A 19,694-nucleotide genomic window follows, 5' to 3' on the forward strand; every position below is an offset into this window, starting at 1 on the left:
GCTTTTTCGTGCTGCTCAACAAAACATCTAAAGTGTGACCGCTTGGCTTGAGCGTAATCTGCATGTTAGGTGCCGCGTTGCGGAGCGCTTGCTCATAGCTGTTGACCACCTTGCAGCCAATTCGCAGCTTCGGGCGTCCCGGTATTCAACTGTGGAGATGGTGAATATTTCGTGGGCAGCAGTGACGACTACATGTGCGCGAAACTATTTTCGCGAGGCTGACTTCGTCGATTGTCGAGCCCGATGCCGAGCTTGAAGCTAGCTTCCGAACAGGACCACTGCGGCGGCGATTTGTGGCAGCGCGTCGTCGACTCCGACCTGGGAGAGCGGGTGGGACATCTGTTGCGATGATTTAATTATGGTCGATGATGATGCCGACACTGCGGAACCGTGCATGGATTGGGGAATTGTGAATGAAGTACGTGGCGAGAGCGATTTGGAGGAATCGGATTGCAAGAACGACGAAGCTTTGGAGCCAGCGCTTCATGCAGCTTATGCCACGGGCCTCGGTGAACGAGCAGCCTGCCGTTTTAAATGAACTTGAGATCGCCCTTATCGTTTCTGCTCTTCGAAACACGTGCACCGCGGACTTTTTGGGGCATAAAAAGTTTGTGTTTTCACTCGAAACTTTTTTTTTAAAGCTGTATTTCATTTACTACGAACTTCAGGATACAGCGAACGGATGACGCGTCACGCTCAGGTTCGTTATAAGCAGGCTTGACTGTATTATGAAAACTATTAAGTGGAGTTTCATGCCTCGACTAATCTTGAAATCATTCATGAATTTGTATTTTGAATGTAGTATTGTACATATTAATACCGGTGTGTCGGTATGTACTTTGTGTCTCACGGTGTTTAAAATCTTTTTGTCGATTTCGCTTGGTTATATATCTCCATGTGAGTGACGTCTAATTTTGCAAATGTGCTATGCAAACATTTTATTTTTGTTTTTGTGTGAAATTTGTATGCAAACTTGCAAGTAACTTGTATCCAATTTCTATCAAACCAATGCACTGATTTTTGTCTGTTTCTGTCTGTGCTCATATCGAACCCTAGCACGAACCGCGGATGGACAGGGGTCTTTGTCAGGCTGATTGCCTATAGCCCTTGCCCCTGCAGTGAGCTCTGTACTGAGCTTACTGTAAATAAAGTACTTTTAGTTTTAAAAAGTGGAATTGCGTCATCTACAACCAGTTATTTTTAAAATTTTTTTAACAGTAATATAATACATCCTGTACATCTATGATTCGATTCATTTCCATTCTTACTTGCAGGCTTCCTTGTTCACAGACTCCATGTGAGCACACTTTCCATTCATCAAAATTTATAGTCAATGCTGGCTTAAGTGCTGAAGATGAAAAACCAGCCACAACTCCTAAGGCCTGAGCTTGGCCCATTTTTATATTTATAACTGGTGACATGAGTATTAGTAATAGTGATGCCCATATTAGGCAAGACCACCTTGGCATAATAAATGTTCAAATCAGATGCAGCTCTTGTGCACATCTTTCTTTCCATTTTCAAGGTTTCTAAGATGGGTCAGGGAGAATCAGCAAGCCTCTTCATTTTCAATCATTGCGCTCAATCAGCTCGTAAACAAGCTAGCCCAGTCACGCATCTTGAACTCGCGCTGAAGCCTTCCCGTGCTAAAAACAGTACCACTTGTACAAACTGTACAATACGGTATGGTGTTATATAGTAGACAGTACTCCACAATAATAAATAAGAGTATTCGTACAAAAAAATATTCAAAAAGAGATTGAACATGTCATGAACATCCTGCAAAGGGGGAGTCTAAAATCAGCTGTGTGGCCTTCCTGAGTGAAATATCTGCACAACAGACAATGCTCTTAACAAAGTTGCACATAAGGGTTCAAAACCCTAAGTGATGACTTTGACCCACTAATAAAGTTGTACTATTTATATGTATGACTGATTCATAAAGAAAGTGCACTACTGAATAAGTACACAAGATCAAAGAATCGTATAACTAGAATACATATCGGAGCACAAAATAATACAACCGAACAGACACTTTCAACCCTTCATTGATGCTCCGATTTTACATAACGTTGCAGCTATGTGAAATGATCATTGTAGCTTGACTGGCAAAGTGCTAGGCCTACTGGGCACCAGTTTCACCCTATTGTTGGATTTCACCCTACTGCTCACATTGCCTTGAGATAAGTTAATCAGGGCTGCCTTCTACCTTCTTTAACAGTACCAGGAAAGGTGCCCATGCATGTTAGAAAAATTGTGTGGAGTTCAAGCAATGGACCATTCGAAGCAATTTTGTGTCTTCTTGGAGTTTATTTCTGTCTAACATGTCAGAAATACACAATTACTCTAGCATTTTCAGAGAAAATTACGAACTTTAAAAATTTCTTAATATACAGCAATACAAAATATATAAAGTAATGTGTTTTAGATCAGTTGTTAGAAGACTTGCCTTTAATTTCTTGAGACGCTTCTCAGACAATGCGCCTAATGGCCGGGACAGGTCTCTGTAGCTTGCACTATTGCTCAAGTCTGAAAAACGCCCAAGAAACATGCAACAGCCCACAGTTGCTATTAAATAGCATGATTAGAAAGTGCATACCTATGTGCCTTTCATAAGGGCTACTATAGAATCCATAATCTTTTGTAGAAATGAAAAATTAACTGCTTTACATTAAAAAAAATAACTTTTAATAAAGACAATTACATGCTGTTGCTTCTTATGCCAGCACAAAAAATAACTCATACACTCACAATTAATTTATAATATCTCGGGTACCTTATGCCAAAGCCATGACATGATAATGACACACACTGTAGTGGAGGACTCCAGAAACTTGGACCATCTGGTGTACTTTATTGTGCATTAGGATCGCACAGCACATGAAGCTCTAGCCTTGAGGAGACCACGAAAAAAACACGAAAAATGTATCACGTAATTGTACTACTATATACAGTGAAATCTTGGTAGAACGAACCCCACATTAACGAATTTTTTAGATTAACAAACTTTTAAAAAATTCTGCACCGATTGTTAATAGTTTCAATGTGAAATTATTTCCTTACAACGTACTTCAGAATACCAAACTTTTCAGAATAACGAGCATTAATTTAGTTCCGCATTATATTAACGTCTCAGTACTACAAACTTATGTTCTGAAAACCGTCGCGACCACGAGAGCGGTACGCAAGCAGACGACAAAGCGAATGGACGCCTTGCTTCTCGGAAGACGCGTGACGGTGTGGAGGAAAAAAAAAGAAAGGTCGACTTTCTTTTCTTTCTTTTTGTTAAAACGCCGGTGCCGCAGGTTTACAAGCGAACGCAGAGATGAGGGCAACACGAGAGAGCAAGTGTGGCAGCTTGGGTTAGTTGGTATGACATGATAGTTATAGCGCGAGAACAGAACGACGACACAGACACTGTGTCCTTCGTGTCCTTCTTGTCTCTGTGTCGTCGTTCTGTTCTCGTGCTATAACTATCATCGGGAGGGCAAGGTCAGCGAGGCGAAGTGGGAGTTGTGGAGCAGGAAGCATGGGTGCGGAAAACCAGAGACAGCGAGAGAGCATAAAATGAAATGCGAGCAATTTTCTTTCTTAGCACTTTTTTTTCTTCTAAAGAGGCCATGACAGCCGTGATGCTTCGGGTTTTTCTTTGGAGGCCTTGCTTTTTCAGTCGTGTTCATCTCTTTTCGGTGATTACTTATAGCACCCGCAAAGCAAGTCGGCGTTTGCGCTGCGGTGATACTACAAATGAGTTCATCTCTGCTTGCAACGAAGAAGCGGAAGCAGTTTTCGCTAAGCGAGACAATGAATATTTTTCGGCAACTGGAAGGCAAAAAGCAGGCTGTTGTGACCAAAGAATCTAATCGCACCACAGGAATGTGGATGAGCTGGAGGCCTTCGCGCTGCAAAATTTGTGCTTCTCGCGTCAAAAATAAATAAATAAAAAATCAGACTTCTTTAATGTAAATGTGCATTTTTTGGAGTTTACTAGTGCATTTGTTTTTTTTTTCTCGTGAAAAACAAGTTCAAGGACCCACCGTTGTAAAGGTAAGTCGTTTTAGACAGTGAAAAATAAGTATTTATGATTAATTTTCGAGCTTTCACATAACGACTTTTCAAAATAACAAACTTCCGCAATCCTCTAAAGTTCATTATACCGAGATTTCACTGTATATATATTTTTCAACCAGTATATTTTTTATATATAGTCACCTAACACATCAGAAAGCTGCTTTGTAAGCCGCCACGGAACAGAGGTTTAGGTGCCTGGCTGCTGATTAAAAGATTGGATGGAGGTCGCATTTTGATGGCCAAAATGCTACAGGCTCATGTATTGTACGACGTTAGTGCATCTTAAAGAACACTATATGGTCTAATTTTCTGGATCCCTCCAACACAGCGTCTCTCGTAGTCACATATTTGTTTTGGGACATAAAACCTCAGATATTATTGTCAGGCAGCTTCATATGCCACAGAAATTAATAGCAATGCAGATAGGATAATAATAATAATAATAAAAATAATAATAATAATAATAATAATAATAATAACAACAACAACAACAATAATACCTGGGGTTTTACGTCCCAAAACCCTTATATGCATACAAGAGACACTGTACGAGAGTGCTCTGGAAATTCCGACCATCTGGTGTTCTTTAACGTGCACTGACATTTCACAGTACAAGGGCCTCTACCATTTCGCCACCGCCACATAGTGACTGCCAGGGCTCAGATCAAACCCGCGACCTTCTGCTCAGTTGCCGAGCGCTTTAGCTACTGATCCACCGTGGCAGACCAAACCATTCAGAAGGAGACTCACATAGGCCATATGTACTCAAATGCACACAATGACACAAGAAGTCCACGGTTTTTCACTGCACTAAAGCTAAAGCAATGCTGCACCCAAAAAGCAATAACGAATGGTGCACTTTAATCTAAAACAAGTAGAAACACACTAAATGGAATTATTTCAATGTGATAACTCTTGGCACTTTGCTGGCATATTCAAAGTTAGGCCCCTGCCAATGGATGACAGATGTTACTTAAGAGAAAAAAATTGTTTTGATGCATTGCTATAGAATGGTCACTATGGGTTGTAACAGACCTCTGCATTTATAGTGCTTTTAAGGGTAACTCACTTAAATAACCACACTACTTGCACTCATTGGATTGTGTTGCTGCCTGTGCAGTCTTCAAAGAAACAGTAGGGAATGAAATGTTTCACTGTATGAGTGAGTTCTTGATGCTGACGTAAAATTCCAAAATACGCTAAACCGAACAAGGACTAGAAGTCGACACAGATAGATTAAAACGGTGTGTCAACTTTTTGCCCTGTTTGGTGTGCACATTTAATTCTCCTTCAGCTGTAGCAGGTAGTAGAAACACCTCACACCTTCTGTAAACATGCTCTCAAATTTGAATGCTCTAAATGATGTGGGCACATCTAAGCTCAACATCATGTATCACACCTGTATACAAAGCAAAACATGTAATTTCATGGAAAACAATACTAGTTTTTTTTTTCATAATGCAAAATCCACATCACCCTTCATATCATGAACAGATATAAGTTTGTAAAAATATTCAACACACAAAAAAAATAAAGATCTGGGATAATGATAAGCTTGGTTTGTGAATATGGTTTTAAGAGTGGCAAGTCAAACACTGCAAACCTCATGATCATGAATCAAAAGAAGCTAGCTGCACAGGAAACAGTAAAGGTACAAGATGAACATGACAAATAATGAGAACCTATGAGAAACTTTCCCGACTTTTCTCACACTCAAGGTGGAGGGAGACAGGTGGTAGAGTACTGAACATATAAAATGTCAGTCAACTATTAAAAAGGTGAAGAAATATGCTTTCAAACTGGTAGAAATATGCATGAATAAAAACATTTTACAGGAAAGAATATGTACAGAGCAGTGTTCTTTTCCAATGAATATACGTTTATACTAAGCTTATGAGTATCATAAGTGGTCCTTTGAGGAGGGGAGGAAAAAAAAAAAACTCCCAGACTCACTACTTAACAAATTTATTATTATTATTATTATTATTATTATTATTATTATTATTATTATTATTATTATTATTATTATTCAAGTATTCTTCAAGGAAGCAGTCAAAACATTTTGGCAGGACTGTGCAGCACACATAAAAATGAATCTAAGTGATGAACTAACAGGTGAATGTTTAAAGCACAAAGTTCAATTTCACTCAGCACTGCTCTACTCATGGGCGTCGCCAGGGGGGTGCGAAAGGGGCACTTGCCCCCCCTCAAGCTGCATGAGCACTCCGTCACCTGAAGCAGCACCAGTGCCCCCCCTTTCTCCCCATAATGAAACAAGGGCCAAAGCCCAAGGCTCTACTCATGTAATGTGCTGATCTTGAGCAATAAACATTCAGTAGTTAGTAAAATGCTCGCAGTGTCCAATTCTGTGCTTGGGCATTTTCTTTCTGGTGTAATGCTGCCCAATTTCGTTTTCCGTCAAGACCAATAGCCCTTATTACTTACTAACATAATTAGAATTTTTTTCACACTTCTGGAAACTCGCTCCGTACCACTGTCAGCACAATCGAATACAGCTCCATGCTATAGACCATGGTTCTCAAATGAGGGCCCGCAGACCCTAGGGGGTTCACGAAGCCATTTCTATGATCCGCGAAACCCTCACCAGCATTTTTCCTCAAGAGTGACTGTGCCACGTATTGATGAACTGTCCAAAATGAAGTGATGTGGCGCATTTGTTAGGTGTTTTTGGTAGCAATAAAAGGCACCTGTTTCCACTCTCAAGTTGTGTTAATTTACCTATGTACCACCCTCCTCTCTCCCCTCTGCTGCAAGGGGTCCCCCCTTCACTTCCATCAGTCCAGGAGTCCCCGACACATGTATGACTGAGAACCACTGCTCTAAGCCATGCACATTCCATAGCCATTCTAACTGTAAAGAATGACAAAGGCTCAGGCCTACACCCACTGAAGCTTTGTAGATGTGGCGTAGCCAGGACTACAACAGATTTCTCGTTATTGCCTGAATCATGCAAAGCAATGCCTGCAACTTTTAAAGGCATCTGTACAGTGAAAAAAAAATATGCCTAAGACTATTACGACACAGAAGAAAGTGCAAACCTTAAGTGAGAAAAGGAGAGAGACACAACGGACAAGCACACTCTCCTAGTCTCATGTAAGGTTTGGGCTTTTTTAGACCATACTAGAATGAATCAAGCAGCCAGACCAGCAAAACTTTTTGTTAAACCCAAAATTATAATGGCATTCCAGTTTCCTATCAACATTTGTTCATGAGACGAACTGTGCTAAGGGAGAGGGCAATCGTTTGCTTCAAAAAATATTTTAAAGAAATGGTAATACCGATTCATAAACAGAAAAGGTTTCTTTTCAAGGTTGAGTTGTGGCTGTAACAGCAGTTTCGTGCTTTATAAATCTTAAATCCGTGATTTAGCAGAGTTATTACAACATTCGTTGCATCAAGCAATGTGTACGATAATTGTGATGCAATCTTAGACTGCCAAAAAATAATGTTAAACAGAATGGCCACAACTTTAAGATAGAAGTGATGATTACGATAATGGTGCCATGATTGCATACCCTGTCACATGCAGGATTGCCTTCAACATGCACGATAAGCAATGTGTGTCCATAGTAGCACAAACCCCTATCAATGAACTGTAACGATGTGTCCTACTGCTTTGTAAAACTTATTTATTTTGCTGCCTACCCAATACCCTATCTTTTACATATATAGCACCTGAACTATTACACATGACATGGAGATGGCATATAGCATAATGGTGTATCAAGTGCAAGTGAGATAAACGACAGTCAATGGACAAAAGGCGCTTTATAAGATCCCAGTCACTTCTAACTTGTAAGCTATGCCAAGTGGGCTATATGTCAGCAGTATTGGCTTGTTTTATGATGAAAGCTACAAAGTATGCAAAAAAGTTTTGAAGGATAGATATATAACACATAAGAGCACTAACTAATGCACACTTTTTTTCTTTTTTGTTATTGAAGCAGTGATGACATACCATATTTTATGCTACAAATGCTACTGCTTAAATAGTCATGCTAAGTTCGCACCGCTGGTCACACATTATAGAATTCAAAAAATATTTTATTTTTACTGACCTACTATTAGTAATACGACGAAAAGTCGGCTACAAATATGCTCTTCTACATAGAGACCCTAGCATGTTCACTTCTGTACTAGGAAACGTCTATCAAACATTAGTGATTATTAACAATCTTGGTGAGAAACACCAAAGTTTCTTGTTTAAAAAAAAGATAAAATATGTGCACAGACACCTGTACATTAACACAGAAGCTAACCACTACTACAAACGCAAATAAGACTGAAGTTCAAGAGAACAAGAAGGCTTAAAGTAAGAAGAAAGCACCGCAGGGAATGTCGCCACAGTGAATGTTTCAACAAGGAGACACGAGGTTTTGAAAGTAACACAACTATCCTTCTTGAAACATTGGCTACAGCGACATTCCCAGTTCAGCTATTTATCATCATCATTACAATGACCATAACTAAAAAACTTATATGCACACTAAATTTATATAATGTTGTTATGTTCAGAGAAAAAAAAAGAAACTGAATTCACATCATACCTAAAGTATTGCTCTTGTAGTCCCCTATTACCCATGGAAACACTGGATACTGTGTGAGGTCATTAAAACTGCGATCAGCCAGGCTGTAATCAAGGGTGTAGAAAAGGTTATACTGTTGCAAGAAATATGAGCAATTTCACTGCAATGTGTATGAGCACTAAAGAGAGGCAAAAGTTTATCACATTTTACGTGTACAACAACCTAGCTAATGAGCTAGTTTATAGTATATTACCAGCTTAATGCATTAGTAATTCCAAAACTGCATGTCAGCTTCACGAGTATAATAAGTGCATGTTCTGCAATGTTACCTGAACGACAACATAAAATATCTATACTGTCTGTGCATCAAGAAATGATAAAAGTCATCACAAAAGCATGAGCAGTAAACAAACACTACACAGTATATAATTTGACAAGACACACCTGTTGATGTAAAGCAAGTAGTCATAATTAGAAATGACACCAGTCTGCCAAAGCAACATCATGTTCTCTTGGCCAGTGTCTTCAAGGATTAATGCTGCAAAATACACGAAGAAAATAGATCGCAGCAACAATAAGAGCCATATGATCACATTATTCCATTCATTCATCATCATCATTATTTAACCAGGAAAGTGGCTTTAGTATTACAAATACACTGACACCTATAAAAATTTATACAGTTCAGAAAATATTGGTATCAACGCCAATAACATCAGCATAATAGCTTCACTCACAACTGATAATGAAAGTAGGAGTAAGGAGTGCGTACAAAACCACTAAAAGACATACAAAACCCATTCAACACCTTATTGTAATGTTCCTTGCAAAATACTACTTTCACATGCTGCAACAACGTTAGTCCACTTTCTCAAAAGATTATTAACATTACCCAAAATAGTGTGAAGGGCTGCAAGCACGAAGAAGAGTTTACCTTCTTGTTTTAAGAGTTGCTCGTAGAGTTCATCTCGCTCCTGCTGGGTCTTGAATGAAAGGAACAGATGCTTTAGCACGGAGCTTTCCGAGCAATAAAGCTCAAGGCCCTGAAGATCAAGCGATATTCGATCACTTAATTTCAAAAATGACATGAGAGTGATAATTTGTTTAAGCGCACATACTCAGTATCTTTTCATGCATTCTCTAGGAGGTTAATCTACTGACTAATCAACTAAAACATCTTTATTAACCTTTATAAGTAGTGACATAGGAGTAATTATTTACATTGAAACATTGTAAGCCATCACAAGTTATGGCATACCTCTTTTACAAAATTCCCAAAAGTGCACGTAATTAAAGATATAATTATAAAGGAGAGGTGGCCACCTTGAACCAATTGCCACTTATGTGATTTTTAAAAAATGCTTATACCATAACATGTGATGGTTTAAAGCTCTACTATATAAGCAAGTGCCCTCATGTCAAAATTATAAAAAGGTAATTAACACCAATTACCAACCAAGAGAAAAAACTTTAGTGTTTCAGTCCAAAAGTTAATTATATTTCATCTTGTACAGCTCAGGCATTTAAAATGTTTAGGATGTAAAAATGATTCAATCTGTAAAACGAAAAAGTTCTTCTAATAATTAAAATTTGTTGAAACGTGGGTGTTACACCAGAAGTTGCAACTCTATAAGCCATACCATGAATCAAAAGTGACTCTGTAGGAATGTAATAAGCATAATGACCCATAGAATAACTAGGATAATTGCAATATCAATAAACTAACTTGAGCTATCCCAAAAACACTGAAAGATACTACACTCTGCACATTTAGATTTAAAACAATTGCCCTCAAAATAAAGAGTTACCATTCACTTTATCTCAATTCATAGCTCATGAAAGCGTATTAAAAAATGGCTACTCCAATTTGAGGCATTAATACTCATCAGAACTTTTTACTCCTTGAACTGTATAGAAAAAAATGAGATTTAAAAAAATAAGTTAAGATTTTGAACAATGTCAGGTAACAAAACACAATATATCTAGAATTTCTGCTGGCCCCTCCTTGAAAGCAGTGCATTATCCTTGTATGTGAATGGAAGAATACTTTATTTCTTGTCTGTTTAGGGGCCCAATTTTACTGAAGTGTAGCCTTCCTGTAATCGTTTAATGTGCCAGAGGCAGCAGCCAGGTTTGTACCTACCTACTTCAAAATGTCAAGTATGCCCCTGGTTCCATCAGTAAGCTTAGGCACCCCATTTCAAAAAACACATTGCTAGGCCTAATTATACAACTTTTAGCATTACCGAAACATGTGACCACACCACAGCCTTCTAGTCCCATGGTCTATCAAATACAAGAACATCAGGTGTGTAAATAATGATTCCGTAAGATTTTACAGCTTACAGGGGTGGAAGCGGGCTTCAGTTTTTTGGAGCAGCTTTGGTGCAACAAAAGGTGTGTTTTAGAGCATTGAAATTTAGTTCTGGAACATACTTCTCGGGCCACACACCACTCTTAATAAAACTTTTGCTTTCTGGCAAACACATAAGATTTCAGTGGTTTTTACTAAGCATGCAATGCTGATCAAGCGACCAGACTTACCCAAAATTCATATATATTAAACCTTACATCAAAGGTGAAAGTGCAGCAACTCAAAGAAAAAACAAGCGGCATTCTTGACAGCTACTAGACTTCAAATGAATCAAAATATTAATGTTAAAATGCTGCAATGTTCAAAATGTGATTAAAACACCACATCTAACATGAACCGCAGCACCTGAAGGCTAGAGATGAGCTACTATACAATAAAAGTTATCTTCATACTCAACCAATGAGGCTCTATAAAAATAAATGTAAAAAAACTTATGTTACAGTCACTGAAGTGCCACAGCCAACATGAGAACCATGAGGAAATTTCAATGCACTCGCCGCGCCATCTCTAGGTAAATAAGTGATTTTTTTTATTACAACAGGAATTGTAGAACACTTGATGGGTTTTTGCCACCACCCCCATGTTCCGCGTAAATTTCAAGTCGGTATCATTCCCCATGCATCATATATTCGACCCGCACGTAAAACTGCACAAGCTGAGGTGATGAGCACTGCTCAAGCAGAGCTCAAATGAGACGGCTGGTCTCCGTCGCTCGGAGGAAGCGCGCATTAGCATCCCACTGTGTCTTACAACTGCCGTCAAATGCTGTAGCAGAGAGGAGATATGCCGCCCGTCTTGAACACGCATAATGCGGGGGGAAAGGGGGTTGCTTAATCAGCAGCTGTGAACCTTGATTCTAATCAAGGGCGTGGTTGCGATAGCTGGCAGGCGCGATATCGGCAAGCATCAGTGCACGGCTCGTAAACCGTTCTACATGGAGCGCTATCAATGAGAAGAGACTGTGGGATAAGAGCATTTCTCCCAGGAGAGGATGTACTGTTGCGTTTTCGCCCTCGCATCGCTTATCTGCCAGCACCAATGCCCGCCGATGTCCCCCTCAACTGTTCGGTATAATGTTATGTTACTGCGCATGTGTGTTGCTTTGTTTTCATGCCCCCTGTTATCTCGGCGCGCCTTCAAAAAGGACTATAGACCAGGCCGTGGGGCACTTCTTTGTTCACCGTCTTTCGGCTAGCTTGCCGCATTAAAACATTCATTTTTTCATTCCCTCGGTGTCTTCTTCTCCCGGCTTGGAGCCCCTCTCGGCCAAACGTAACAGCTGGTGACAGTGGTCGCATGGCGAACCCCCAGGAGCTCTGTGGCGGCAGTTGGTGAGGCTTTGGCTTTGTGTTCTGGTACGCCGAGTATTTTGATTTCCACTCACGGAAATAGGAAAGCAGCTAGAGAAGACTTTTGCCACAGTTGCAGTCTCGAACATGGATTTGAATAGCTTGCTAAAAGCCGATTTGTTGGCCATAGCAGAAGAGCTCGGGGTGGAAGTTAGCAACGCTATTCGGAAACCTGAAAATGTGGGCAAAATTTTAGCTTGTGGGGCGCAAGCCGGCGAAATGGTTGAAACAGTTGACGAAGGGCAAAGGAAATGCCAAGTGAGAGAAAGGGACGAGGAACTAAAGAAATGCCAGTTGGAGCAGCTAAAGCAACCTCTGACCACGGCGGCCGAGCCGAAAACCGTCAATTATGACATGAGAGGTTTTCTGTAGCCTTTTGTTATTGGTAGTGAATTGGAACTGTTTTTGACAAACTTTGAGCGCACTTGCAAAAGAATGGGCTTTGAGCTGACGTCATGGCCTCAAAGACTTCTGAGTTTGTTGCCGGCAGATGCCGCAGAAATTCTAGCTCGGTTGAGTGCAGAAGAAGCGGAATGTTACGAGGGCGTAAAAAGGGCCTTGTTAGCAAAGTACAAGTTGTCGCCTGAAGCTTTCCGATTGCGGTTTAGAAAATCAGTTAAGAAGCCGAACGAGAGCTACTTGGAATTTGCGTACAGGCTAGCAAGCTTCCAAGAAAATTGGCCAAAAGGTGCCGAAGCATTCCATCACAAGGCCAGAATGTTTGAAGAAATTTGCCTAGAGCAGTTTTGTTTGACGCTTCCAGAAAAGCTAAAAGAGTGGATTCTCAATAAGCCAGACGTGAGGACAGCCCACAAGGCAGCAGAGTATGCAGATGACTACTGCACGAAACACCATTCTTTTAATGCAGAAAGAAACACGCGTGACGCACGTGGCGCACGTGGACGGGAAGACCAGACGAGAAATGCAAGGCCCCTATGACGGCAGTTCTTATTATCACTGAGCCATTTCGTCGTGTTGTAATTGACATTGTGGGACCCTTGTCCTTGACGAAGTCGGGATATAAATATCTTTTGACAATGGTGTGCCCAGCAACGAAATTCCCTGAGGCAATACTGCTGCGTTATGTTACATCGGCAGAAGTAATATATGCCCTACTGTTAATCTTTTCCCGCGTGGGTTTTGCGAGTGAAATACAGTCGGATCTTGGAGGTGTCTTCACAAGCGAGTTAACAACCGGGTTTCTTAACCGGCGTGGCATCAAGACACACCATAGCTCCGTTCAACACCCGCAAAGCAACAGTGTAGAGAGGGTACATTCTGTAATGAAGCGGATACTGCGGGCTTTGTGTTACGAACAGAACAAAGAATGGGACATGGCGTTACCAGCTATGCTATTTGCTTTACGTTCAGTGGCACATGAATCAACAGGTTTCAGCCCAGCGGAGCTTGTGTACGGAAGGGCGCTGCGCTCCCCGTTTAGGCTAGTTCGTGAGAACTGGGAAGAGGAAGGTAGCGATCCGACTGTGGTCGAGTATGTTTGCAACCTACTGCAGCGCTCGTATGACACGCAGGCTCTGGTGGAAGCTAATATGCTTGAAGGTCAGGCAAAATAAAAAAAAAAAACGCTACGTCAAAAACAGCAGTGTGCACCAGTTTCACGAAGGGCAAAAAGTGCTAATGTTGCGTACTTCAAAAGCTAATAAGTTGGAAGTGCACTGGGAAGGCCCCGGAACGATACAACACAAACTTTCAGACACAACCTACGTTGTTAAGCTGCCAGGTCATAGGAAGTAAGTGCGTATCTATCACTGCAACCTCATGAAACCCTACCTAGAGCGCGTACAAACTGAATAGTTGTTAAATCAACCCGAAGAAGTACCAGCCGAACTTCCAGACGTTCCCTGTGAAACGACTTGTTTTTCTTTACAAGAGATCCTTAATTTGACAGTAGACAGTGCTGCTCTAAGCGAGAGCCAGCTCGAAGATTTGACAAATTTGATAGCTGAGCACAAACAAGTGTTCTCAAAGGTGCCCGGCCGGATCACTTTGATGACTCACGATATTGAACTAACAGCGGAAGCAGACAGTCCAAGGTCACAAAGCAGCAAGCGATGTAAAACCTACAAATGTTCCCCGCGCCAAGAAAAACTGATGAGGGAGGCGGTCAATAAAATGCTGGTGCTTAAAGTAACTGAACAAGGAGAGGGAAGCTTCATGTCCCCTATGATAATTGTCAAGACTAACGGTAAAGAACCGCGGCCGTGTATCGATTACCGAAAGCTTAACTCGCTGACTGTTAGCAAGGTGTACCCTTTACAGCACGAAGAAGATTGTCTTGAAAAGGTGAGCAAAGCTAAATTCACCTCTAGGTTCGATTTGGTGCGAGAGTACTGGCAGGTGCCGCTTACTGAGCGAGCGAGTGAAGCTTCTTTCGTGACTCCTTTCGGCACCTTCCGGCCCTTGATTCTTCCGTTTGGGCTTAAAAATGCCCCCTTCGCATTTTAAAAACTAATGAATGAAGTGCTAGCTGAGGCGGAGGCATTTGCACTGCCCTATCTTGACGACATCACAGTATTTTCAAATACTTGGCTGGAGCACGTAAACCATCTGCGTGAAATTTTAATTAGGCTAGGCAAGGCTGGCCTTACTTTAAAAGCACAGAAGTGTAAGTTAAGTCACCCAGAAGTCGACTACCTAGGTCACAGGTTAGGTCGACGACATCGAAGCCCACTTGAATTAAAGGTTCTGCCAATCAAAAACTTTTCTTAGCCGAAAACAAAAACGGAACTCCGTTTTTTTTTTTAGGAATGGTTGGCTATTACCAACACTATATCAAGTGTTTCGCTCAGGTTGCCAGCCCACTTACAGACGCGCTAAAGAAGGAAGCTCCTAACTGTGTACAATAAGACCAACCAAAAGCCTTTAATTCTATGAAGGGTGCTCTCACCTCTAAGCCCGTCCTGGCGAGCCCAGATTACTCAAAACCCTTTCTTGTGCAGTGTGACTCAAGCGAAAGAGGGATAGGTGTAGTTTTAAGTCAGGAAGACGAGCACGAGCATGATCATCCCATTCTGTACGTGAGCCGAAAGCTGTCCGCCCGAGAACAGGCTTACAGTACCATAGAAAAAAGAATGCGCGTGCCTGGTTTGGGCTGTGAAAAAACTTTCCTGTTATCTGGCTGGTTCAGAAGTTATTTTCATAATAGATTATCAACCGCTTACTTGGCTTCAACAGATGTCCAACAAAAATGGCACGTTGTTGCGTTGGAGCCTCAATTTGCAACCGTACGCATTTACGGTTAAGCATAGTAAGAGAGCACTGCATGCAAATGTGGATGGCCTGAGCAGGGCTTTCTTTCCCTCGGCGCCTGTCGGCGTAGTGGCACAGAAGCCTTGATTCTGCATTCACTTGCAACTGTAACTGTCATGAGTCGTCTACAGTAAGTTTCGTTTCCCATTGGAAAGTTCCCAAAGCACTTTGCGTGCAAGAGTCTGGCCTGGCCGCACTCTGCGGTTGTTAGTGCTGTTTTCAGAGGTGCTTGCCGTTTCGCCGTTTCCTAGGATCCTGGCCCAAGATCGCGCAGTTTAGGATGCCTGCAGTCTTCTGCCACGCCATGCACTCCTCACCGGTTTCGCACTTTGGCCTACCCAATAGCCGAACACTGCCCGTTTGTGAGGGACTTGCTTCGGCTCTGAAACTTCTGCACCTACCGTAGTCGTCCGACCTCGGAGGATAGAAGTCCCATCTCCTGACCCTGGAAGACATCGGGCGCCAAGTGTTTTGGCGTCGCCTGACCCTGAAAGATATTGAGCGCCAAGTGTTCTGTGCACCTCAAAACCCGTCAAGCGTGCACACAGCTAAACTGGTGAAACCACCGAAAGTGCCGTTTTGCCGAAACCTTCGATGAGCCCTTGGCGACATTTCGTGAGTGGACGTTCTGTTCCTCCTTGGTACTCTAACATGAGGAGGGGCTGTTGTGTTTTCGCCCCCGCATCGCTTATCTGTCAGCACCAATGCAAGCCGATGTCTCGCTCATTTGTTCGGTACAATGTTATGTTACTGCGCATGTGCGTTGCTGTGTTTTCACGCCCCCTGTTATCTCGGCGTGCCTTCAAAAAGGACTACCAACCATGCCATGGGGCACTTCTTTGTTGACCGTCTTTCGGCTAGCATGCCGCATTAAAAGGTTCATTTTTTCGTTCCCTCGGCGTCTTCTCCAGGCTTATTATTATTACGTTAAGTTTCATTGGCGCAAGGGCATCTAAGGCCAAAGAGCACCAGTACAAGTGTTGTTTCATTTCTGTTATTAGTTTAAAAATTAAAACAAATGATGTGTAGCAAATATCTACGAACCATTTAAAACACGGTGCATTTAAAAGAATGTCACTTTGTTAAAAAACCTTCATTTCGTTGGCTGAAGTCTGTGATGATAAATTAGTCTGCAAGGCCCAAGACCCTCGCAGCTGAAGTCCTTGCCTGAGCAAGAACTGCGAAGGCTCAGACATACTTTTTATGCACCAGGCGGTACCTCACACTTGAGGCGCAGCCTGGTGCCTAGGATGGAATGATATCATTGTTAAAAATTTCACTTTCCCAAGATAATGAAGAAGTCTCTTAAGGTCAACCACTGCATCAAGTGATAAAAACAGCGCTGGATGACGTGGGATATGATATCGATAGAGCTCCCTGAAATGGGTCAGTCGTGCTTAGTGAAGCACAGAACATTGTATGAGGACATGCAAAACGGTTAGACTCTCTCCACAGTGTATACATGTAGGTGAATCAGTGCCTGTCAAAAGGTGTTTATGTGTGGCATAAGTGTGGCCTATTCTGAGCCGTGTTAGAGTGACTTCGGCGAACCTGTTGAGTTTTTGTGGGATAACTTTTCTCAGTTGGGGTTTTACAAGGTGGAGTTTGTTGTCGACTTCTCTGTCCCATTCAGCTTGCCAGTGGTTGTGTAGACCTCTACGTACAACAAGTTTTAGATCTACACCCGGAACAGAGGTTATATCTATGGTTTGCCGACCAGCCGCTTCTCGTGCATTCTTGTCCACTATTTCATTGCCCGCAATTCCAGAATGACTTGAAACCCAGCAAATAAAAGTTTTAGGTTGTAGGCTGCATAGATTTCCTTAAGGAGCTTGTTGAAAGTAGGGTTCTTGCTGCACTTGCCACAAGACAGCGCCCTGACAACACTTGAAGAATCTGTGTACCTTATAGACTTTTGTATCTTGTGTTGTTTAATGTGTTGTATAATAAGCAGGATATCATAGGCTTCCGCAGTGAAAATGCTGGTATGTGTATGCATGGTTCTGGTGTCAGAGAACTTTTGTCCATAGGCTGCACAAGATACAGATGTTTGAGACTTTGAGCCATCAGAGAAGAACGCAGTTGAACGATATTTGTGTTCAAGGGCCAAGAGATGTTGCTCAATGAGTGGACAATTTTCCTTTATGATGTCTTTGAAAGACCAGTCACAAGTGACTGGACACTGCTGCCAGGGAGGGATGTGTTCGACATGGTCACTTTCCTCTAAGTAATTGAAAAAAATTGCAAGTTTTTCTACTGCAGGTCTTAATGCCAATGGAAACGGTGGGGCGATAGAAGGACGGTTTAGGTATAATTGGGTAGTAGACACGTCGTTCATAAGTGTTTTGCATGGGTGCTGCTTCTTAACTGCATAGTTAACTCCTAGATACGAGCGCTGATAGTCTAGTGGCCACTGATCTGACTCTGCATAAAGGCTGTGAATAGGGCTGGTACGGAAGGCACCAAGTGCCAGCCGGATACCTAAGTGGTATACAGGGTCCAACATTTTCAGTGCTGTCCTTGAAGCTGACTGATATACTATGCATCCATAGTCTATGCGTGACAGAACCAGGCTTCGAAACAGAGATATGAGACAGTGCCTGTCTGTCCCCCACGACTGATGCGATAAAATCTTTAAAAGGTTCATGGTCTTGAGACATTTTAACTTCAGCTGCTTTATGTGCTGGATGAAGGTGAGTTTGGAATCAAAAATTACACCGAGGAATTTTTGTTCTTTCGCGATGACTATGCTTTGTCCATTCATTAGTATGTAGGGGTCAGGATGTACACCTCGTCGTCTCGAGAAAAGCACACTAGTAGTCTTGTCAGTGTTAAACTTAAAACCATTCTCGTCAGCCCATTTTGCAAGTCTGTTAACACCTAACTGTATCTGGCGTTCGCATACAGTCAAGTTACACGATTTGAAACTAATTTGAATGTTGTCCACGTATACAGAGTACGATATCGCAGGTGGAATAACAGAGCGAAGAGAGTTCATTTTAACTATAAATAGTGTGCAGCTTAATACCCCTCCCCGTGGCACTCCATTTTCTGGAAGAAATGTGCACGATAACACAGTACCTATTCTTACACGGAACTTCCTTTCAGACAGGTAATCTGTTAAGATGGTAATCAACCTGCCACATATTCCGAAAGACAGTAGATTTTGCAGGATTCCGTATCGCCAGGCAGTATCATATGCCTTCTCAAGATCAAAGAAAACAGACAGACAGTATTGATTGTGTACAAGCGCGTCACGTATATACGACTCAAGGAGAACAAGATTGTTGGTTGTGGATCTACCTGTATGGAAACCAGACTGGCACGGGTCCAATATCCAATTGTATTCCAAGTAATAGACCAAGCGGCAGTTAATCATTTTTTCAAACAAGTAGGCAGCTTGTGAGGGCGATAGGCCAGTAACTATTTACCGAAGAGGGATTTTTGCCCTGTTTAAGGATTGGTAGTACTATTGCTACTTTCCAAGAAGAGGGTATTTTGCCGGTATTGAAAATCTTGTTGTAAAGTGCTAAAAGGCAGTTCAGGGTTTCATCAGGGAGATATCTGATCATTTCGTAGGTAATTGTATCAGAACCAGGAGCAGAACTTCCACAGGAACCAACGTCAAGCTTCAGTTCATATAGTGCTAGTGGTTTATTGTATCCGTCTGATACAGGCTTGTTTCGGCACAGAGGTACACTTTTAGCTATGCTTTTGTGGCGTAAGAACTTAGTGGTATAGTTTTCTGAGCTTGACATTTTCTCGAAGTGTTTGCTAAGAGCATTTGCCTGTTCTTCTATTGTATCACCGCAGTCATTCACCAAAGGGAAGGGATTTGGGCCTTGTCCTTTAAGTTTATGCACCCTATTATAAACCTTGCTGACGTCTGTGTAGGAGTTTATTGAGGATATATAGTGTGTCCAGCTTTCCCGTTTGGCTATACGGTGAACACGCCTGCCATTCGCTTTGCAACTTTTAATGGTTATCAAGTTTTCTGCTGTTGGGTAGCGAGAAAAAGTCCTTCATGCTTTGTTTTGCCGTTTTTTGCAATTTCACACTCCCAATTCCACCATGGCTTTGTGT

At 41.7% G+C, this 19,694-nt stretch overlaps 1 protein-coding gene across 3 annotated transcripts in view; it reads right to left on the bottom strand.

The window, feature by feature from the left end:
• Window positions 1-19,694, bottom strand: part of LOC119177060 (protein FAN) — a 181,793-nt gene that overhangs the window by 124,415 nt on the left and 37,684 nt on the right. For all 3 annotated transcript variants that reach the window (XM_075878063.1, XM_037428427.2, XM_037428428.2), the window contains exons 11-14: window positions 9,553-9,661; window positions 9,063-9,156; window positions 8,640-8,722; window positions 2,450-2,529 (exon numbers count right to left, since the gene is read on the bottom strand). In XM_075878063.1, the coding sequence (XP_075734178.1) occupies window positions 2,450-2,529; window positions 8,640-8,722; window positions 9,063-9,156; window positions 9,553-9,661 (366 nt within the window). The remainder of the gene's footprint in view (window positions 1-2,449; window positions 2,530-8,639; window positions 8,723-9,062; window positions 9,157-9,552; window positions 9,662-19,694) is intronic.

This window comes from Rhipicephalus microplus, chromosome X (genome assembly GCF_043290135.1).
Source record: "Rhipicephalus microplus isolate Deutch F79 chromosome X, USDA_Rmic, whole genome shotgun sequence".
Classification (NCBI taxonomy): Eukaryota; Metazoa; Arthropoda; class Arachnida; order Ixodida; family Ixodidae; genus Rhipicephalus; species Rhipicephalus microplus.